This window comes from Carassius auratus, chromosome 26 (assembly GCF_003368295.1).
Source record: "Carassius auratus strain Wakin chromosome 26, ASM336829v1, whole genome shotgun sequence".
NCBI classification, from domain to species: domain Eukaryota; kingdom Metazoa; phylum Chordata; class Actinopteri; order Cypriniformes; family Cyprinidae; genus Carassius; species Carassius auratus.
The window spans coordinates 16,098,049-16,122,466 of record NC_039268.1 but is presented as its reverse complement, the minus strand read 5'-3'; the positions used below and the strand labels follow the sequence as shown (position 1 = coordinate 16,122,466).

General features: G+C 37.6%; 1 protein-coding gene across 1 annotated transcript; it reads right to left on the bottom strand.

The window, feature by feature from the left end:
• Positions 1 to 23,441, bottom strand: smad1 (SMAD family member 1). The gene is made up of 7 exons (XM_026204462.1): positions 23,314 to 23,441; positions 12,983 to 13,568; positions 9,416 to 9,694; positions 8,288 to 8,404; positions 2,810 to 3,031; positions 2,429 to 2,685; positions 1 to 1,514 (listed from the first exon to the last, which is right to left on the bottom strand). The coding sequence occupies exons 2-7, from the start codon at positions 13,380 to 13,382 to the stop codon at positions 1,371 to 1,373; spliced, it is 1,419 nt and encodes a 472-aa protein (XP_026060247.1). The 5' UTR covers positions 13,383 to 13,568; positions 23,314 to 23,441; the 3' UTR covers positions 1 to 1,370.
• Positions 23,442 to 24,418: the final 977 nt, after the last annotated feature.

Genomic DNA, 24,418 nt, shown 5'->3' with positions numbered 1-24,418 from the left:
TAAAGTGGTAGTAAAACAATTTTATTGAATCTTCCAGTAGAGACTTGATGTTCATGGAATAAAACTGCTTTCTGATAGTACAAGTAAGCAAGAACAGCACAAAAAAGGGGACAGAGACAAGAAGCCGCTTATGAAAGTGCAGATATGAAGGAACAGCATTATATATTTTCTTCAAAAAAAAAAAAAAAAAATACAAAAATGTTTACATTTTAACAGTGGACGGGATTTCACTATGAATAAAAAAACAAAACAAATAAAACGGAGAGCAAGTTAATCAAAAATGAACTACTTTTTACAAAACAATATCACTAGTGCCATTTAGAACTTAGTCAAGAAATAAAAGGTAATTATTTTACTCGAAAAATGCTGAGAACGGACAGGCATCATGTACATTTGTTCTCTTGCTTTTTTAAAGGTGTTTGATGAAAACAGATTATTCATGGCATTTCAAAAAAATAAAAATAAAACACCAACGGAGAAAAGAGGACGTTCTTCCGTGCAGCACAGGGGTGTAGTGCACGATATATGGACAAAGTAAACAATGCCTACCTCTGCTTTCATAGACTTACAATCCTGGGGATGAAACCACACTTGCAAAAAAAAACAACTAAACAGACTGCACAGCACTTTCTCTACTTATAAGTACATTTACACACCCATTTTATAAATCAGTCGAACACAACTGCAATAAAAGTAGCGCGACATACGTCCTTACCCACTACTAACATGCCCTAACTCCGCATATGTTTATCCTATTCAAAAGTTTTGTGTGTTCAAATATATGTATTTTTAATTCTACACCAGACGTTTTTGTCCATTCTTGCTACATTTTTTCTTCTTGCCGGCTGTGAAGAATTTTGCTTTAATAACCTCGTTATCCTTCTCACAGCTTCATGCCATTCAGTTCATTTAAAGCATTATATTTTCTTATTTTTTTGTCTATCAGACGTGTTCACGCTACACTACTCTGTACAACACTGTACTAGTCTTCAAGCTACAATGCAGATTTTTTTTTTTTTTTTCGCCAATGGAATACTGATTTGTAAACTGCAAGAAAGAGAAAAGAAAATGCAAAAGAAATTGAAAGAAAAACAAATTGTCTTAAAAACCCAACTTCTCTTACAAACAAGACCAAAGGAGGATACTTGCCACAAGTATGATGGCCTCATCAGTTAACATGCTTGGTCACACAAAGTTGTCAAGTATCTTCCAGATTCTCACGGGCTGAGAACTGAGGATGCTTCAGCCAAAATTTAGGCCCCCAAACAAACTGCCTTCAAGTAGAATACAAACCCCGCCCTCCTCCCTTCAACCAATCAGCTTCTGCATGGGAACCCAGACATCTGCAGTTGCCTAATGGCCAGCTCTGTCTAGGACACAGAGGAAATGGGGTTGTGAGGAGAGCCCATTTGGGTGAGGACTTTATCCAGCCACTGCAAGGGCCCGTGAAGATGAATCTCAATCCAACATGGGGTGCTTGTCACATCCTGTCGATGATACTCTGCACCCCAACCCTGGAACACAAATACAAAGACATCAGCTGTATTTCTCCTGAGACTGTGTGCTACATAAAGAGAAGATGAACTCAAAAAATGGGAATTCTCATTCAATTCTCATTGGAATTCACCCACATTGGGTTCCGAACCTATATGCACTTCTTTCAGTGTCAGATTTTTGAAATTTTTTATTTCATACATAAAAAGTATCGTCCAAAGCATATTTCTGAAGGATCATGTGACACTGAAAACTTTAGCAATGTCTGCTAAAAAAATCAGCATTGTCATCAAAGGAATAAATTACATTTTAAAAAGTCTAAAAATAAAACAGTCCCCTAAACTTTTATGAATATATGTATATTTTTTTACTGGATTTTTGATCAAATGCCGTATTTTCCGGACTAAAAGTCACACCTTCTTTCATAGTTTGGCTGGTCCTTCGACTTATAGTCTGGTTCGACTTATTTATCAATATTAATTTGACATGAACCGAGAGAAATGAACCAAGAGAAAGCATTACCGTCTACAGCCGCGAGAGGGCGCTCTATGCTGCTCAGTTCTCCTGTAACCTACACTAAGCAGCATAGAGCGCCCTCTCGCGGCTGTAGACGGTAATGTTTTCTCTTGGTTCTTGGTTCTGAATAAATGCGACTTATAGTCCAGTGTGACTTATGTATGTTTTTTTCCTCGTCATGACATATTTTTGGACTGATGCGACTTATACTCAGGTGCGACTTATAGTCCGAAAAATACAGTACATGCTGCAGCCTTGGTGAGCATAAGCAACTTTTTTCAACAAAAAAAATCTTAATTTCTTCTAAAAATGTTTTGCTGTTTGACAGAAGCATTCTTCAATATATCTTCCTTTGTGTTTTACATACAGGTTTGGAACCACAACGGCTTGAATTATTCGTCTATATAGTCTAGCTTACCTTTACAAAGCTCATGCGGATGGTGCACATCTTGGTGAGTTCATAGACGGCTTCAAAGCCGTGATTGACAGACTGTGCCAAGAGCTCGGCAAACTCCTGATTGTTGAAGATCTTCAGGCTGCAGCGACTGGGGATCTTGCATACGGTGGTGGGGTGGAAACCATGATGATAGTTGCAGTTGCGGCTTTGAACAAAGATACTGCTGTCGCTCAAACATTCAGCGTATACCTCCCCTCCCACATAGTACAAATGGACTCCTGCAAAATATATGAAAAGGTGATTACGAGTTTAACAGCTATCATGTTACGATATATCAATTCAACACACAATAGGCAGATACTGTCGAATAGTTGTTTTATATAGCGATCATTTCAGTCAAACCTTTTCCGATGTGGCGTCGAGTGTTCTCAATGGTCGAGTTGCGGTTGACATTCGACAGCAGACCAAGGCAGAAACGGTTACGGTTGTTGGAGGGGTCGGTAAAGCCGTCCACTAGTACGCTGGTTGAGGAGGCCTGGAAAGCTTCTCCGACACGGTTATTCAGCTCATAGTACACAATGGAGCACCAGTGTATGGGTTCTGCATATGCCACAGGCTGAACATCTGCACAGATGGTTATGAACGCATTGAGCACAAGCACACATACACAAACTGTATTTTCCGGACTATAAGTCACACTTTTTTCATAGTTTGGCTAGTCCTGCGACTTATAGTCAGGTGCAACTTATTTATCAAAATTAATTTGACATGAACCGAGAGAAATTAACTAACAGAAAACATTACCATCTACAGCCGCGAGAGGGCGCTCTATGCTGCTCAGTGCTGCTGTAGTCTACACAGAGCAACATATAGCGCCCTCTCGTGGCTGTAGACGGTAATGTTTTCTCTTGGTTCTTGGGTCTAAATAAATGCGACTTATAGTCCATTGCGACTTATATATGTTTTTTTCTTCGTCATGGCGTATTTTTGGACTGATGCGACTGATACTCAAAGAATACGGTACTGTATTAAAGCAAAGTCCAATGGTGTGAAGATTCAAACATAAGTTACTCTTAAAGGGATAGTTCATCCAAAAAGGAAAATTCTGTCAGGGCCAGAAAGCTCTTTGATCAAAAATATCTTAATTTGTGTTCCGAAGATGATCAAAGGTCTTACAGGTGTAGAATAACATGAGTGTGAGTAACTAATCACACAATTTTCCTTTTTGAGTGAACTATTACTTTAAGGTCAGGCTGCATTTATTTGGAATGCAAAAATGCAGTGAAAACAGTCCTTTCATTTTCAATTTTCTGTTTTAATATATTTTGAAATGTAATGTATTCCTGGGATGCAAAGCTGAATTTTTAGCAACCATTACTCCAGTCTTCAGTATCACTTGATCTTTAAGAAACTATTCTAATATGCTGATTTGATGCTCAATAAACATTTATTAGTATCAATACGGAAAACTTAATATTAATATAATTAATGCTTAATATTATTGTGGAAAACAACAAAACAATTTTTTTTTTAAGTTCAAAAGAGCAATGTTGATTTGAAATAGAAATATTTTTAACATTGTCAGTCCATTATCAGTCCTTACTATCACGTTTAAACAAAACTATGAAAGAAAACTATGAAAATGTTAATGATATTTATATTTTAGAACCTTTTAAAACAAGTTGGCAATTTCACAGGTTAACATAAAGCATATTATTATTTTAATTTGTTTTTGAGTGTCTTGAAACAACCACCAAAACATTTTATTTTGCTATTTTGTTATACATTAATGCACTTTTACTGCTGGATTGTGTCTTTGAATGGGATTAAGCAATATGATTAACAGATTTAGACTTGCATCTCATCTCTTACAGCAGAGGGCATATCGATTTTACTAGGGTATTTATATGAGGTCACTGTTGCTAGGCTATTAATGGTAACACTTTAGAAACAGGCTGCAGGCTGATTGGTTATTACCCTGCACTATTCAAGGGCCAACAAAATACAACCAAATCAGCATAATACAAGTGGGATAGCTGTCCGTATCAAATCGCACCCCAGTGCAAGCAAACGTGTGGCTCCCAATAAAACACCAGTCATTAATATGTCTTCTTTCTGATACCCACCGCTCATCTGTGCCAACTGTGCAAATCCCAAAGAGAGGGCATGTTTCTACCCAGCTTCCTCTGGCCTGTGACTCTGGGCCACAGGTGTGCTTTGTCTACTCTTTTCCCATTAGCCTATCACAATAGAATTGCGTGCTCCACAGGATGCAGCTTGAGTGCGCATCCCAACATTTTGACGGTGCCACAACTTCCACGCATTTTTTAACAGCTCGCCTTTTTCTGCGCATCTCTCGCCTCCCGTGCGTCACTACATACAAACTGTATGTTTAATGTGCTGCACAATTGGAATCACTAATTCTGAAGTACAGGGCTGTTTTCGTGCCATGCACACACATTTGTGTGGTTTAAACATTGTGTTCCAAACACAGGATGCATTAAGAAATAAAAATGATAAAGTAAAACCTGTAGTAATTAACCCATGTTAAATATGTTTACAGTATTCAGGGCAGTAAAGTATGCAGTGTTCATTCAAGCTTTTGCTATCACTGACTAACTGTAAATAATGAGCCATAACCAATACAAAGTCACAGCCCAACAGTACTGCAATAACGAATGAATAATACAAATAATTAACAACAAATTTCATTATCTAGTCTGGGCTCTGCGCTGTGCACTTTAACTTCCATCAGTCATGGACAGAATGCAGTCTATAGACAAAACACGCTAAAAAAAAAAAAGCAGAGGGTGCATGACCCTAGTTGTCCTAAACATGAGAATGCTATTATATATTCTTTAAGCAAACTTGTGTACTCAAATAGATTACTGGCTTCAATTGACAGGTGTCTTTGCTGTTTAATGCGTTTCAGACATGTTTTTCCAATGCACACCGTATTACATTTATGGTTTTATTGTCCTGACAGCAAATAAGCAGAGATGGGACCAAGTCACACATGTGCAAGTCTCAAGTAAGTCTCAAGTCTTAACCTTCAAGTCTCAAGTAAGTCCCAAGTATTTTTTTCTTGGGCAAGTCAAGTCAAGTCAAGTCACAAGCTATGTCAAGTCAAGTCCAAGTCAAGTCACCTTAATATTGTTATTTTACCTGCAGAATCTGGTCTTAATAAAGTTAAAAGACAAGATATAAGTAACTGTCAGTAAATTAAAATAATTTGGATTTGCATTGTAAATACTCATGTTCAGTAAAATACATCATGGAATCAAACAAAATTGTAACTTCCTAAAATTATTTATTTTTCACTTCTGCCAACAGTGTTTGAAATGTTTTACGTTTTCAACATTGAGTCCATAAAACAAATAACAGCTAAACATCCAACAGACTCCTCTCTGAACACCTCTCTCCCTCTCTCTCAAAAACAGTTTACATACAACATTAAACTTTGTTACATTTCTCCTCTCTCTCTCACACACACACACACTCTCTCTCTCTCTCTCACACACACACACACACACACACTCTCTCTCTCTCTCTCTCAGAGTATAGAATATAAATATGACGTATTTTCAGTTGTTTCATACTTTTTTGTTATGTACAGTACAGACCAAAAGTTTGGACACACCTTCTCATTCAAAGAGTTTTCTTTATTTTCATGACTATGTAAATTGTAGATTCACACTGAAGGCATCAAAACTATGAATTAACACATGTGGAATTATATATGGAATTATATACATAACAAAAAGTGTGAAACAACCAAAAATATGTAATATTCTTGGTTCTTCAAAGTAGCCACTTTTTGTTTTGATTACTGCCTTGCACACTCTTGGCATTCTCTTGATGAGCTTCAAGAGGTAGTCACCTGAAATGGTCTTCCAACAGTCTTGAAGGAGTTCCCCGAGAGATGCTTAGCACTTGTTGGCCCTTTTGCCTTCTGTCTGCGGTCCAGCTCACCCCTAAACCATCTCGATTAGGTTCAGGTCCGGTGACTGTGGAGGCCAGGTCATCTGGCGCAGCACCCCATCACTCTCCTTCTTGCTCAAATAGCCCTCGATGCCTTCAGCGTGACTCTACAATTTTCATATTCATGAAAATAAAGAAAACTCTTTGGATGAGAAGGTGTCCAAACTTTTGGTCTGTACTGTACATAACAAAAAAGTATGAAACAACTTAAAATACGTCATATTTATATTCTGTACTGTGTATGTATGTATGTACACACACACACATATATATATATATATATATATATATATATATATATATATATATATATATATATATATATATATATATATATATATATATATATATGCGCCGCCCCTGGAATGCGTTTTTTTGACGGCCTGCTGCTAGCGGATCATTAGGGGCCGTTCACATCATGTCTTTTGCGCGCGCAAGTTCGTTATTTCCAATGTAGGCGCGCGGTATGCGCGCTCATAATGGAAGCAACGCGCGCGCGTCGCACCGCATCGAGTTAAAAACATCTAAACTTTTCATAATGCCGCAAGCGCACCGCAGGTCATGTGACAATAACTAACCAATCAGCTTCCTCCTTTCCCGTATCAACGTTGAAAGCTCAGCTAAGATGAAGGAACAGCTGTTCATAGCTGTATATGGATTGCCATTTTGAAACGAATTTAGTAGCAGAGCTACTGCGAGCGATGTTTAGTGCTGCAAATCCATTTATACTTTGCTGAAATTTCCGCGTCTCCATTGAGAGAGAGCGTGTCATGGATGCTTAGCAACGACAGACGCCCCAGGAGCACTTCTGCCCGAGCGCTTTGGAAAGAAGGAGAAAGCGGCGCACCCAGCGTTTTCCACGCGTTTTTAGGCGCGAATTATTGAAGACAAAAGCGATGACCGTCGGTAACCCTCAGGCTGACATGTTGATGTGATGTGATATCTGATTTAAGTGGGCGTGGTGTGTGTAAGGTAGAGAGGGCATGACTGATGATACTGTCCTGATCCAGTCACGACGCTATTCTCAGCCTGCGCTCCAGCTGAGTAATCAACTTTATTTAAAAAAATAATTTATATATTTTATATTCAAACTGAAAACATGATGTGATTAACACTCAAGTCATTCAAGTCATCGTGTCTCAAGTCAAGTCAAGTCCCGAGTCTTTAACTTCCAAGTCCGAGTCAAGTCTCAAGTCCTAAAAATAGCGACTCGAGTCAACTCGAGTCCAAGTCACCAAGTCACAAGTCCCCATGTCTGCAAATAAGTCTCTGTTAAACTTTATAGACTTCACTGAGTGGGAGCCCAGTACACAACAGAGAACGAAAGCACAATCATTCTGAGTAAATAGTGTTGCTGGATCTTCAAATGAGTCAGTTAATAGTATTTCTATGAAAGCAGTAACTGTAAACTATCTTACATTTACTGTACATGTCAAAACTGTGCACATTTCAAATCTTTTTTTGCACAGGTATGGCACAGCCTGCAAATGTATGTCCACTTGATTTATTTTCTTAGCCTTCAATCTGAACATTGTTTGGAGGGTAACAGTGAGCAGGATGTGGAACAAAATACAGAAAATTAATTCATTATTAATGTTACTCTTTACCGATATTCAAAGAACAACATTATTTCCTGATTTTGTATAACTGTAACTTAACATATGTGATTGTATTACATACTTTGCTGCAAGATTGTCCAGATTTAAAGAACAAAAAGTCAGACTGTCTGCAGATTTGTGTGTGAGAGAGTATGTTTGTGTTTGGACTTCCTGCACCTGCAGTGTGGGCCGGCAGCTGCTGATAGCTAAAGCAGCCCATGTCATGCTGAAAGGCATGAAGGCTGAAGCTTGGTGTGGTGTCTCATTTTGGTCTGGTTTTTATCATTTAAATAGAGTTTACCTGCTTGGTTGTTGAGCTCCAGAGGCAGGTTTTGACCTAGCAGGTTAGTGTCCATTGGCTGTGGACAGTCCTGTGTCATTGGCTCCTCTGGGGGAATATAAGCTGGTGGAGGGGTTTCTTTGGAAGCAGCAACCAATAAAAAAAAAAAAAAACAGACAAAAGAGATTTTGATAAAAAGATAAATATGATCCCACAGAATACAAATAGCTCTCAATACATAAAATATAAATACACCTAAAACATTTTTTTTTTACATTCCCAGGTTTGAAAATCTGTAGTATATCATAGCAGTGAAGATTTCTATAGAAGCATAGCAAGTCTTAAACTCATATTTGAATATATAAAAAATCAATACTGTGTTTCCACTATTTTCCAAAAAAGGAAAAAAGGAAGCAGTCACAGTGAGAAAGATGTCCAATTTGCAGTCAATCCCTCAGAAGCAGTAGAAACACCATGGCAGCAGTGTTGTTGTTAACTAGTTTGCCTCTTAAATTAAATGTAAATAATAACAAAGCATTGTGGTATAAATACACATGCATTAAAAAAGCTAACTCTAGAATATTACAGCTAATACTGTTTAAAAGTTCCTTAATATTACTACATACATACATTTCACTATGCTCTATGGTTTTGTCTCAAAACATGAACTGAATTCTCATAAGTCCTTAAATTTATAATTTTATATTTTTTTCATTTTTTTATGAAAGAAAGAAAGGTATACTTTTATCCAGCAAGGATGCATTAAATTGATCATAAGTGACAATATAACTTGTATAATGTAGGAAAAGATTACTTAAAATAAATGCTGTTCTTTTGTACTTTCATTTGATTAAATTCTGAAAGAATGTAACATTGTTTCCACAAAAATATTTCAATATTGCTAATAAAAACAAATCGTATGATACTGAAGACTGCAGTAATGGCTGCTGAAAATTCAGCCTTGTGTCACATATATAAATTACAAGTTACTAAGTTAAAATACAATAAAAATGGTCAAAACTCTTTTTGTAGCATTTTTGGAACAAATACATGCAGCTTTGGAGTGTGAATAAGACACTACTGTTGAATAAAAACCCACCCCACTAAAAATCGTACTAATTTGGGTTGTTACAGTGAAGTGCAGTTTACCTGGCATCTGAAAAGGGCTGCCAGGGTCCGAGCTGGATGGTGAATGGGGTAAAGTGGCTGTACTGCCTGTGCCGCTGTTGGGCGAGCTGGGGTAGCTGTTGGTCGGGGAGTTGGGGGTGAAGGGAAGGGTGTTCGCTGGCTGCTGTTGAAAGGAGTCGGGGAAGGTGGCGTTCTGAGGCATAGAGGGCTCCGTCTGGTGGAGTGGGTTACGGAAGCGTGGCAGCATAGAGAGTTTTGCATTGAACTCGCTGTTTCGTGGCACCAGCACAGGTGGCAGCACTGAAGGAAGAGAGGAGAAATAGCCAAAACAATTAGTACGTATTAGGTGATACGAGAATCGTCGCATCGTAAAAAAAGTCATGTTTTACGTATACTCTGCCTTTAGAATTGTTTTGTCATCCACTATTTTCAGTATTTTTGTAAAAAATACAAATTCCCTATCACATCCAAGAGACATATTCACAGTTGCCACACACGTCTACTCTCTAAAAATAGTAGAGCAATAAAATGTGGTAACTGGTGTTTCCGCCTGTGTTGACCACATACCTTTATATTTCTACAAGTTAAGAGTTTTAGAGAGCGTACTGTCGTTCTGGAGAGATGGGGGAGGGGAAGACAGGTGTCCAGACATCCACAGGCCTGCACTACACAAGCGTGTGCAAGGCGGGCAACCAGTCTTTCCTGCTATTGTCTGTGTGGGTGACAAGAGTTCCTGTAAAACTCTTCCACTATACAGCCACATGTTTCAGCCTCCACACACACATACACACAAAAGTGTACACAGACCCTGAACAAAGCCCTCATTCTGCCCCCGCCTGGAATTTCCTGCTCCTGCTCTCATAATGAACTCACACACACACACACACGCACACACACACACACTGTGGACAGCTGTTTCTGTGTTGTCAGCTGACCCTCATCTTCTGCTTAGCCAACAAAAAGGGGGCTGTGCGTTTGAAGTCCATTCTTTTACCATAAGCAGAGGTAAAGAAAATGTTCTTATTTCCCATTGAGACACACACAAACACATCGAGCACAGAAGGTTTTTAGACTCCACAGTTTTCTCTCAAGCGATATCAGGATCAAACAAACGAGAGAAGCACCTGGCAGAGACCAGAGAGAGATATGGAAGGGGAAGGACAGAAAAAGAAAGAGACCATCTGCAGGAACCATGGGAAGGGAAAACTCAGGAACATGCATGAAAAAAGGTACATATGGGCTTTTTAATCCATATGGGATTCACTGACAGAGCAAGAGAAATTAATCAAAAACTGCACACCATTTTCATTCAAGATTATATCATATTACATTTTTAAACAAACCATTCAAATGGACAGAATGTCCTTGCTTTAGTTTTTTGCTCATTTTAGTGATATTTACCGGATCCAAAACCTTTTTTCAGCTATTTTTTTACAAATATTTCATAGAGATTTAAATCACAAGGAACATATTAAAGTGGATGAAATATATGACTTTAACATTTTAGTAATTTCAATGACATTTACAGACCATGACATTTAAACAATCTTTGATATTTCTAGGTTTCCTATGACAGTGGGAACCCTGAGTATAGATTGCGAATGAACATGTGTTTTTGAACAAATCCGTGAAGAGAAAAATCATTCTTGTTTCTTTCCATGCCTCATCATTTCTGTTCACAGGAGTCTTGCCCTTTTGAAGCACATGACTGTTTATGTGCATAAGCCAGCTTCATTTGAGTGATGATTGTGGAGCAGCAATTCATCAGTTTGATCTACTGGACAAATACAAGTCTTCTTAGAACGAGTCTGCACAACATGGAAGAGATTAACAGAACTTATAGATCTGCTTTTGTCATTTGTGGGAAAACAGCTTATGATGCTTAAATATTATTTCTAGATGTCTGTGGGAATACACAAGTTAATCTTAAGAATAATAAAGTGAAGTCAAAACAAAAGCAATAACTATAAATTAGGGGTGTAACGGTTCACAAAATTCACGGTTCGGTTCGATACGATACACTGATGTCACGGTTCGGTTCGGTTCGGTTCGATACGTTTTAGATACAGCAAAATGTAAAAACATCTCAACTTTTCAGAATGCCGCAAGCGCACCGCGGGTCATGTGACAAGAACCAACCAATCAGCTTCATCCTTTCCCGTAACAACGTTGAGAGCTCAGCCAAGATGAAGGAACAGCTGATCATAGTTGTATATGGATTGCAATTTTGAAATAAATTTAGTAGCAGAGCTACTGCAAGCGATTTTTAGAGCTGCAAATCCATTTATCCTTCGCTGAAATTTCCGCGTCTCATGGAGAGAGCACGTCATTGTTGCTTAGCAAAGACAGACGCCTCATGAGCGCTTCTGCCCGAGCGCTTTGGAAAGGAGGAGAAAGACGCGCTTAGCGTTTTCCATGCGTTTTTAGGCACGATATGTGAATGGCCCCTAAGGCGCTCGCTCACTCAGCACGCGCTGAAGGCTCGTTGCAAAATGTCGAATGCATTTAACAGACCAGAAATATAAGATCCTAAAATAACCAACAGGTCTGGTGTTTGGGTTGGATTCCCTGTAAGCTATAGTGTCTAAATGCTGCAGGGATAGTTTGCTGCGTGCATGTTTCTCCTTTTTTTTCGTCTTTTCCCAGATAGTACTGACGCATATATCCCAGATATTCCCGCTGGTGTTTTTTTTTTTTTTTTGTATTCCCGCTGGTGTACCCTGTCATGTTGCAGATGCGACATACCGTTGTTTTTTTATCCACCACTCTCTTGCCATCACCATTATAGCTTAAAGGGAATCCAAAGTGCACCCAAACACCAGACCTGTTGGTTATTGGAGGATCTTCTCATTTCTAGTCTGTTAAACGCATTGGCTATTTTGCAACGAGCCTTCAGCGCGTACTGAGTGAGCGAGCGCCTGCTGAGTAGCCTAACATAAACATATAAGATGGTGTTTTTTTCTTCTTCGGGAGTGTCAGGGGCGTTGCCTGTTACGTTGTTTGGGTTATTGGGCTACCTTGTTGAACGCATATCATTATATTTCTCTCTCTCTTTTTTTTTTTTTTTTTCAAATATAATTAAATACTCCAACGAACCGTTCGGTATACATAATGCGTACCGCGTACCGAACCGAAAGCGTTGTACCGAACGGTTCAATACGAATACGCGTATCGTTACACCCCTACTATAAATATATTGCCCACAGCAACAGATGATAATTTTCCCTTTACTATGAGAAAGGGAAGTCGAGTGGATGCTGATTGGCTGTCATTATTTTTGTCGTTCATCGGCTCCAAAGGTACTGTTGCTATGTGTTGTTACCGCTATTCTGATGTGGACTTCCCGATTCTCACAGAATTTGAATGATTATTAAAATTAGTCATAGAGTTATCTTCTTTGGTGTGAATGGGCCTTAAGACTTGTGTCAGTAAACTGTTTTTAAAATATGAATAATAAGAATGATTCAGTGACTTATTCATAAAAGACTTGCCAGCATCTGTTGTCATAATGACGTAGCCAAAATAAAAAAGGGTCACTGAATCGATCAGCTTCTGTTATGTAGTGCTCAAAGGTATTTAGACACTGACCTGGACTGTCCACCCTCTTGTAGTGGTAGGGATTGATGCACACATCTTTCTGCTTCGATCCAAAAGGGAACTCGCAACACTCCAGGGCCTTGAGCTCATGGTGTGACTGCAGGTCGGGCCAACGCCATACGCGGCAGTAGATGACATGAGGCAGCCCTTTCCGGTGGGACACCTGGAGCCTTCCGTCCAGCGAGCGGGGGATAGTGACACAGTTGCTTGGCTGACCGGGGCAGCTGAGTGCCCTCTCCAGCTCCTCCATAGCACCCTTCTTCTTCTTCAGCTTCTTGACCAAAGCATCCACTGCCTTCTCTGCCCACTTCTCCTCTTCGTCGCCTTGCTTCCAGCCCAGCAATCGCTTGACCGCCGGGCTGGTGAAGGAGAAGAGGGAGGTGACGTTCATAGTGGCGCCACGTGCGCCCCCGCCAAAGCTGTCACTGTTACTCCGTAGGATTCAGCCACACAGGAACAAGGAACTTCTGCTCTGCCTCCTTCCAGAGAATCAGAAACTCAACCACAGCGACACATGGACAGGGGTAATAACTGAAAGCTGTGCTGTTCCAGAGCTAGGTCAGACTGTCAAGAGCACCTGTAAAGAGACAGACAACTCAGTCAGACATTTATACTTTGGGACCAGTTTAAGAAATTCCAGCACCGACAATAAAAGATGGAATACACTACATGCCTTTTTGCCTAGATTTGTGGCCTGATTTGGAGTATGCACAAGTCACTGGTAGTTATTGAAAGTGAGATATAGACTAAAAATCATATGATGGGCACAGATGTTTTTTTTTTTTTTTTTTGGGGGGGGGGGGGGGGTTGTAAGTATTATTGTAACAGTACAGTACCATAGCAAAAACTGTTGCAACTATTTTATTTTAATATATTTTATTCAACTATTTGAAAATATTAAATATAATGTGTTCGTTATTAATGTTATTTCTACATAATAGGTTAAAACAGCATGTAGCCTTCAAATATTGTTTAATTATGTAAACATTAAACATGCATTAAATAGATCAAATGTCAAATAAAAAAAAAAGATCAATGACCAAAATAATGCACCACATTAAATTGTTTATTCAATGCATTGAAATAACAACAATCTATAAAAAACAGTGCATAACATCTAAACTAACATATATAAATATAAATCAAATATAATTTCGTAAATTGTATAAACAATCTTTCAAAACAGGATCATGCACATGCAGCTTAATACAAAAAGCCAAAGCGCTGATCAAACAAATGTGTTTAAAAGAGATTGTGAAATAAAAAATGAATATTAGTCAAATATAAATTTGAATGCAAAAACGTTCATTCAAATTTCAGGTGTGCATCTGGGAGTATTATCCGTGGCGCACAAGATGCTTATGATAGTGTAAGTGTCATTGTTGTAATATACTGTATTTGTTAGCCTATCGGTTTGAAACCACAAGATGAGTCGCTTCTGCGGTTTTTATTCGAAATATTAAGAAGAAAATCATGGTTAGGTTAAAACCGTGACCAAGCCACTCACACAGAATATTCAGAAATATTCAGCACATTTTCAAGATGGACAACTATGACTGTTGCACTTGCGTCTCACACAAGAGATGTATAGAAAATATGGTAAAGTTAAAAGAGGTTCAACTTTTGTCTCAGTAGTTTGTAAGATTCCACTGCATCCTTGATGTCACACCTTATTGGCCGTCTGCTTGTTATTCATATCATGCTGGACTATTGTAATGCACTTCTAGGTGGTTGTCCTGCTTCTTCAATAAACAAGCTACAGGTCGTCCAAAATGCAGCAGCGAGAGTCCTTACGAGGTCAAGAAAATATGATCATATTACCCCAATTTTACAGTCTCTGCACTGGCTACCTATTAAGTTCCGTATCAGTTACAAATTATCATTACTTACCTATAAGGCCCTAAATGGTTTAGCTCCAGCGTACCTAACTAGCCTTCTACCACGTTACAATCCATCACGCACCCTAAGGTCACAAAACGCTGGACTTTTGGTAGTTCCTAGGATAGCAAAGTCCACTAAAGGAGGTAGAGCCTTCTCACATTTGGCTCCCAAACTCTGGAATAGCCTTCCTGATAATGTTCGGGGTTCAGACACACTCTCTTTGTTTAAATCTAGATTAAAAACACATCTCTTTCGCCAAGCATTCGAATAATGTATCTTTTTAATTGTGAGTGTAGTTGCATCTGATCAAAGGTGCATTTTTATTCATTAGCTTGGGTTAAACTAATTTTACTTTGTTGGATCAGCAGCTATGCTAATGATGTCTGTATTTTGTTTCTATGTTTTGCCACGGGATTCACATCCCGTGGTAACTAGGATTTACACAAGCTCCAGTCTGGATCCAGAACACCTGAGAAGAGATGATGCTGACCCTCAGAGGACCTCAGATGATGCTAACCCTGAATGAACAAACAGAACTAACAATTATTCCTAAATGTGTGACTTAATCATATAATAACTTAATTAATAATATTGATAGTTCATCGTCTAGCTGACTATGTCTTGTATTATTATTACTTTTTAGTTTTTCTAAAATCCTGTCAAATGTGCACAAACTACTAGCTACTACTAAATATTGTAGAAACATAATTTTCTGTAAAGTTGCTTTGTAACGATTTGTTTTGTAAAAAGCGCTATACAAATAAACTTGAATTGAATTGAATTGAATGCACCTATATCGTTCACTTTACAAAAAATATATATATATATCGTTATCAATGAAGGTGTACCTTCGATACATACAAATACCGTTTTATTGCCCAGGCCTATCTATACTGCCCAATAAGTCTCTCATTTACATTGTGTTTATACATTGTTGGTTCTAGCAAAATTATTCGCAAGTGTGCAGCGCTCACACTGAACAAACTGTGATGTACTGAGCAGACCCTGACTTAAAAGCTTCTGATTGGCCAATGTGTTCATGCACTCAACAAACTTGTCTGTGATTGGCTCCAATATTTAGTACTGTAAAAAAAAACAATGTAAATAAAATCCCTTGCTGCTTAGAGTGCTTTAACAAACATGACAGCATTTGAAGGCAGGTACAGTACCTCATCAACCCCGGTACTTGTAGGCTACTGCAGAAGGGCTGGTATCATTGAGATTCTAAAATGTATTGACTTGGAAACACAGTTCACAGTAAGGAAGGCAACAAAACACATCCAAACCCTATGATTGTTTCTTATCCTTTCTAATGAGATATCGTTTAGGCCCTATATACTTCAAACAAAATCGAAGAACGAACTAATATCTAAATCAGTTTTTTTCGGCAGTTGGAAATAGCTTACCAAAGCTAACTTTCCGGGAGAGTTTGTTTTGGCTCCTAAACAACTTTGAGCTCCCAGTGGCCCATAGTGATTACACAAACGGTGGGTGTGTTCTGGAACTCCACATTCTTTGACGTGCAATTTTTTTTGCCACAGATATATCCGCACCTATACCATCGCTCGCGGAGAGACTTTAAAGATTCAGAGAAATATTTAATTCCTAGAAAGAAATGGCAACGAAGCTTGGTGCCGATGACCCGGAGTCATGCAAAAAGCGATGTAGAGAAACATCAGATGCAAGTTTTCCAAAGCCCAGAAAAGAATGAAAGGAAAGAGTAAAGATATAATTTAGCAAGTACCAAATACATGTGTTTCAAATAAATGTTACACCATACTGCTGCTGCTGTTGTTGTTCTTTCAATGAGTGAAGAAAATAAAAAGGTAAAAAATAAAATAAAATGAAATCATCACACCACATAAAATAAAAAAAGTGTAAGAATTTATCCAGTTTAATAAAATAAACAAACACTAATGAACTAAAGTAACAAAACAGGTTTGTGTTATGTGATGACTCAAAATATTTTTTTTGCATCATGCTAAAGTTTTAATAATATGAGCCATTTACACTTAAAGACCGATTATGGGAATGGAATGGTTCTTTTATATTGCAAACATGACTCTGAGCTGCTGCTAATCACTATTCTTTAGTCTATAATATTCTGACCATTGTTACCTTTCTAACATCTAGATACACCATCATTGCATCTTTATTGTGTTTAGTGTGTACAGGCGAGTGTCGCGACACACTTTTAAATTCATCTTCACTCCGCCTCCAGCAGAACCCCCAGCCTTTTTAAACTTCATTTTGCACCAAAACAAACAATGAAAACTAACTTCGTTTGAAGACTATCGGGGCATTTATCCAGTCAATTTCGAAGGAAATACAGATTAATGCCCATGAAATCTCACTTTCCTGTGTGTTTGATTGTTGAATTAAAAATCAAATGGTATCAGAAAGTCGCAGTTGGCAGTGATTTTGTTGGTAAATATGTTTTTAAATCACTTTTAAACTTTTGATTTCATTACTAACAATACATTAGTATTTTAGTAATTAAAATAAATATTTTATTTCAAATATTGGCCTAGTTGTCACTGAAGTTCTTTATATTTAGCTGTAGGCTAGATGATTTTCCCGTTACGCTGCATTGGATGCCTTCCTGAAATCAGTTTAGTGAGGTATCCTCGTGCACAAATGCTTTAATGCCACCAATCCAGAGCAAATGATGCAATGCATCTTTTTCCCTGAGGTCACTGTGATGATGACAACATTCTGTTACGGCTTCTCGGAATGGCTGCCTTCAGAGTCACAGCGCAAAGCTTCCAATTACATCTGCTCTACGGTAAGTTCTCAAAATGGCTTTCAGGATATGGGAAGTGGGATGTGTTCATACGGCACTGCTAAATAATACTGGTGTGACACACTACTGAATGATGCTGTATAGCACTGAACAACGTCCTCCTGGCTCATATCAGCTTCCTCATTCATGAAGATGCGGCAGCTTACAACAGGATGCCATTCAGGAGACCGCGGTAGGCTTTGAAACATATTAAAGGTTAGAGTTAACCAATCACAAAAAAATAAAAAGAAGTGTAAAACGGGAGCCTTTCCAAATCCTGAGAATAGAAAAGGAAACACATTTGGGATAAAGATAAAAGTGTCCATTCAGAGAGATCCCAAAGTAGCCATTTACTAACCAGCATTCAGGGAAGGGAAATAAGAGCGCACAATGCAAGAGTTCACACTTCTTTTGAAGTCGCCAGATGGTTCTGCATAGCATCCTCATTGGAATAAAGCAAGAGGCCTGAAATAATTTTTTTGGGTTGGGACGCTTTCACATCGAGCTTGATAACCGAACCATTTCTAAGCTGCAAAACATTATTCTTGCTCTTTCTTGCTCCTTATTCCTCTTCTTTCCAACCATATGAAAAATCCAAGCTTATTTTGTTTCGCCAAGGACTTTCCAGTCTATCAGAGTCTGAGAGGCAAGAAAGTTTTTTTCTACTGATTCTGTTCTGGCCCATCAACACCAGATAAGTAAGGTGACATCAGATAGCAGCTATTTGAACTATGCTGAGTGCTAAGAATAATGTTGTCCTCGGTGAGTGTGACTGCCCTCAGCTACTGTTTCACTTTAGAAAGCTTGTCTGATGTAGGTTACAAATACAGTCAGGGCAAAGTATCACAACACAAATGCTTCTATAGTTTCAATTTGACAATATTTTAATTTAATTAATTTTTTTTTACAAACTTACTGCAGCAATCTAAATAAAATATCAAAATGGCACTGGGTTGAGTTGGAGTTGGAGTCATTCAGTGGAAATAGTTGCTTTTTATTAACTACGGAGAGAGTAGTAGTTGTTATCGTGGACCACACCAAGAGGGAGGCTAAAAAGTTGCTGCTATATTTAGCATCATCTCGCAGCCAAATAGTCATTTAAAAGCCTGGGACCTTATGCTGTTGTCAGGGAGGAGATGAGAAAAGGGCAGGAAGCGCATCAACAATAACCTACAAGATGGAATATATATATACATACATACATATATACATACATACATATATATATATTTACCAAAAAATAATATTTTTTTTTTTGGTTGGGATCTAGTTTTTGAAGTCTTCCATAATAGAACCTAAAATGACAGTGGACAGGAAGCAGGAATCCATGACAACTTCTTTTCTTCTTAAGAGAGCTAAGGAAGATAACAGATGGGTTAATGATAAACATGTGGAGAATTTTCCATCTGTTCTTGCTGAATAAGGACCAGGTGAGCTCGCAAAGACTTCATGCCATGGAAGATCTGTCAGTGAATCAATGTGTATGGATTCTTCTGTCGCTTCATGCTTTTTCAGATTAATAGTGATACAGTTATACAGATCTTTCAGCTCATCTCATCAAATTTTCAGCTTAGGCATAATGTTTATATACAAAATAATAATTGATAATAATAATAATAATCCTTCATAATGCATTCCGCTCTATTTTGACCTGGACGAGATAAATAAATAAAAATCAGTTACACTTTCTTTTAAGGTGTCCTTGTTACAGTGTTATTATACATTTAAGTACTGAGTAATATTAATCAACTACATGAACTTACTATATGGTTAGGGTTTGGTTTAGGGCTACTTGCATTTAATTAAGCATAATGTATTGTTATTGTGATAGTAAGTACATGTAACGTGTAACAAGGACACCTAAAATTAAGTCTTAATAAACTTTGATCTCACACTTTGGGACTGAATTCATCATGCAGGTTTGTGCAAGTAAAATAAACTTTTTTTTTTTTTAAATACCGCAGAGTAATATTTTGTTGTTTTGATGTTGTCTTCTTAGAATATTAATATGGACTATTTGAATTGATGCTGATAATCCTCACATTATATATTCTCATAAACTTTACATAATGACAATTACACAAAATCTCAGGATTACTGAAAACTATATGTATTTATCATTTTGCTGTAGTTCATCTAAAACGTGAAATTCCAAATAATTTCTCAATTTTATAAATAATAAAAAGAGATAAGCGTAATAATGTAGTAAACAGTTTAAAACCAATAATAACACTAACACTGTAAAAAAAAAGAAGACAAAACTTGAAAGAAAATTTAGTTAAATTAAGTCACTGAGCAATCTGAGATTCTGATATCAAAGTGATGACATAATATTAAAAGGAACATATTATGACATACTAAACTCTCTCTAATGACTAAAAGTCTTCAACACTTTACAAGTATCTCCCTGACACATCAAGAGCCTCTTTATCTTTACGTATCACAGGCAGCCAGTGGCTCTCATTGTCAAAGGCTGTAGGCCACTTCAAACTCTAATACACATGCAGCTGTTCCCTTAGGGAACCTGTCATACATGTTGAAAGCACCCTTCCCGCACCCAATCAACACATGGATCGGGTATTCCCACAGCAGGTGCTGTCTGAACATCCGTAGATGCTCTTCTCACACCAGGCCCTTGGGTTTGGTGAGATCTTTTGGTCTGTCTGGTTAGAACTAAGCTTTGAGGACCACCGACAGGTCTCAGAGTTGATGTGCAGCTGCCTTGTTTAATTCCATTCCACGTCATTTAGAGAGGAACGCCACAGTCCAAACATCTAGGCAAAGGCACACAAGGACTGTCGGAGTGATGGGAATTGATACATATTATTGAAATTAATAAAATATGACCACTGGTCTGACCACACACTTCCATGAAAGGTCAATATGCCATTGTATTGACTCAGACAATGTTAGTTTGGGCTGTCTGGAGCCCAGTCAAAACAACCAATACTTGAAGGCAAGTTCACAGTTTGGGCCAACAGCCTAGTGCACGGACACTGGATCCAAAACATGGGCGTAAAGGGGTCTTATCAGTGAACTGTGATTGAGCACTTGCTGCTTGAAAAATTGCGCAAATGGAAAAAAACTGCAGTTTCGGTTCCACATTTGCAGTGCAGGGCAGCCATTAAAATGCAATCACTGCGCGTTCAGCTAGTGCTCTCCAGGCCTGAGTGCATGTAAATATTAGCATTAGCTTGAGGTTTGGTGCAGCGGGCAGGGCTAATGTGGCTCCCATCATGCAACTTTGACAGCCTTGACCCCCCGCATCATCTCCATGTATCATTTTGTGCTGGTTCAGTGCCGTTAATCAATTTAGGAGGCAGTAATGATGCTCTCTCGGTCCTCCCGGGGGACTCTGCATTATAAAGAACTTACATTATTTATCAAGGGCTGGATCTGGGGCCCTCCATTAAGCGCCAGCTCTATTGCGATGTTCTCTAATAATAAAAAAATAAAAAAACAAGGGTTGGGGGGTTGGACAAATGGAGAAGGAGGGATAAAATGGAAGTGGGAGTGAGAGAGAAAGACACTCAGAACAAGAGCAAGTGCGCTTCAAACTCCCTCTGATGCCACTTTTAAATCAAACTGGCCAAAGGTTCTTGCACAACAGCTAATGCTCTGTAAACTGATGGCTAATTGTTTGTTCACAGTATGTTGTGAGTCACTGTGGAGCTTCGCTGATACTATGAGCCAAGAAACCACTAGGATTACAAAAGAAGGTTGTCTGGTTACACTTCTTGAAAACAGATGACTGGAAAGGCATTTCATATTTAGAAACATGATGAGTTCACACACAGACCTGAGCATGCCATGGATGCATCCCCTTCACACGTAGCAATCAGAAAGCAGGAACACTATGTTGGTCTGTCAATAAAATACCAGTCAGATCTCTTGTAGCCATTATGATATGATGGTTCATTATTTTTAGTTTGTTTATGTATTATTTATTTAATTATTAGATATCTGTCTCTATCTCACAGTATTATTAACACCATCAACAATAACAATAAAAATATTGATGAAAACAACTTTTTAGGTCTGCGAACAATATGCCAGATATATTATGATATACAGTTGTGATCATTTTTAACTATAGTGGACAGAAGGTTGATGATTATTATTATTATTAAAAAAATATTATTAAGCAACAAAAACAATAATAGTAGTAATTAAAATAATAATAAACAGCATTTAAAATCTGTACGAAGAAAAATGTATTTACTTTTATTTTTCACTTTTTATTTAATTTATTAAAAATAATGAATAAAAATAAATAAATATAATAATAATAAAGTTAAAAATGAAGTTAAAAATAAATAAATAAAATGTTTACTAAATTTTTTAATAAGAAAACGGTTAACTGTGACCCCATGCCGCACACACAAAATCTATCTGGAATCATACAGTAAATACATAATATTTTATGTACTTTATTTAGACAATTTTAAGGTCACTGTTCAAACCTCAGTCATGTAAGCTTTGATTTTCCAAACTGGGTACCACAGGGGGTCTGCCAATTACTGTTTGATCCCAAAGTTTTGTGACAAAAATTAAAAATGCATTTATCAGAATCACAATACTCAATGAAGGCTAACATCCAAACACTTGATTTATCAAGTTTAGCTACATGTTTTAAGGTACATCTTGTATTAATGTACTGAAAATGTCTTAGTATAATGTCTATATACATTCAATAATGATTATTTCTGTGGCTTTCAAATGTACTGTACACATGTAGTTATAGGCCAGCCTTGAAATCAAAGTAGGGTATTCTAATTCTATAGTCTTTGTTAAAATGCAACACTCAGTTGTACAATATACGAGAGGGTCACTGCTCATCTAAGTCCATCAAGGCACCTAGACAACTAATAAGTAAGTTAAATCCTGATATAGGACAATCACACACAAACACACTCCTTTTTTCTATCTCTCCCAACACACACACAGACACAATGTGTGAGAATAAAACAATCCAAGCAAATCGTGGACAAGGACAAATTCTTGCCCTTTGAGTAATCTGATATGTCATCTTCAATGATGTCAGGAAATCTGGCTCAGGTCTCACAGGCTCTGTGTGCATCATGTACGGGGGCAAATATTCACTGTAAGTGACGTGTATGATTTATTGCCATTTTTGAACAACCAAAAAAATCCCCTCCAACTGCACAATAAACCTAAGTGGGTGGTAAGGCACGAAATGAAGCAAAATGGAATTAGTAACATATAAAGGAATGACTAAAGAGATTTGAACACATTTGTGTGGAATTCATAATCAAGGTCGACAGTTATAAAACATATAAACAAATACAACACAAAACATAAATAGTTTCATTATATTATTGAAACTGACTGCAAACATCAATGTGACAGTCAAATAAAATTTTACTTCTATGCACCACAAACAGCATGACTTCATGAGAACAACAAGCTGATGTGCAGACACACACCACATGAACCAGAGCAAACACTGAGTGATTTACGCTCTTGAGTTGTTATGAGGAGCCACCAAGTTGGATGCTTCATTACTGCTCTAAATGCGCGATAAACACTCGCTAAGAAGTTATATATTATGCGTTCCCCTATAAACCATTTACAAAAGTGTCGTTTGTAATTTCACAGTTTGTTGACGCGTTTAAAAGAAACCGAAAGTTTACTGTACCTTGTGCGCCACCTCGACGCGATCCTTCACTGCATTCATAGAGCCAGACTCGCAGTGCTCTCGCCTGGCGTCAGTGAGTCGCGGACCGCCGCACCCTCCGCACTGAGCTCGTATCACGCCGCGGGATGTAGTGAGGGGCGGTGCGCAAGTCCTAACAAGTCCTACTTTTTTACACATTCAACGTTTTCAAAGTACTGTGGGATGAATTATGTAACATTGTAACAATGTAGCCTACTCTTTCTAGGGCCTGAGGAGGCCAGGCCGTCTGTGGGAATGAAAGTATCAAGTGCTGCTGTGTTGTTTATTCAGCTCAACATACAACAACTAAGGATTTAACTTCTCACTGTACGGTAACTAGGGTGAATACAAATAAATGTAGTGTGTGACAAGTGTTAAAGAAACCTCCACTACTAAAAATCATCATTAAGTTCATCCCAGGATAGAAAGACATTGATGACATTTGGATTTGCATGTTTTAAAAAGATTATGACCAATTTTCAGAAACATTTCCACACACTATTTTAAGGTAGCCTCCCAATGTTGATTGATTAGCACGCCAGAAACGGCTTTATTGCTAAGTTACATTTAGGCTAATTACTTTTATTTTTCAAATTGTTATTTGCCTTATAAAAATAACATATATATATATATATATATATATATATATATATATATATATATATATATATATATATATATATATATATATATATATATATACGTATACATATATATATATATATATATATATATATATATATATATATATATATATATATATATATAAAAAATACTAAAGACAGCCTCTATGTATATCTTATAAGTGTTATCCACATTTTTTTTTATCTCGTTTGCAAAAAAATGTTACAAAATCTGTCAGTAAGAGGGGTTTTTTTTTGCCTGTAGCTTGTCAGTAATGTCACAATGTAACCATATTTTTTACAAACGAAATGCATAGCTAAATCAATTTATGCTATTTAAGACAATCTTCATGAAAACCAATGTTAGGTTGCTAATATCAACAATAATCCTAAATTGGCATAAATAAATGTGAAATAATTTTTATTTGACATTTATTTCATTAATGTCCCAGCTTTTTATGTTT

Coding starts and splice junctions, on each gene's coding strand:
- smad1 (XM_026204462.1), bottom strand. CDS start 13,382: ATGAACGTCACCTCCCTCTTCTCCTTCACCAGCCCGGCGGTCAAGCGA. Junction 9,695..12,982: donor CAAGAGGGTGGACAGTCCAG/GTCAGTGTCTAA, acceptor CTCTTCCTTCAG/TGCTGCCACCTGTGCTGGTG. Junction 1,515..2,428: donor TCCGCATGAGCTTTGTAAAG/GTAAGCTAGACT, acceptor TTTGTGTTCCAG/GGTTGGGGTGCAGAGTATCA.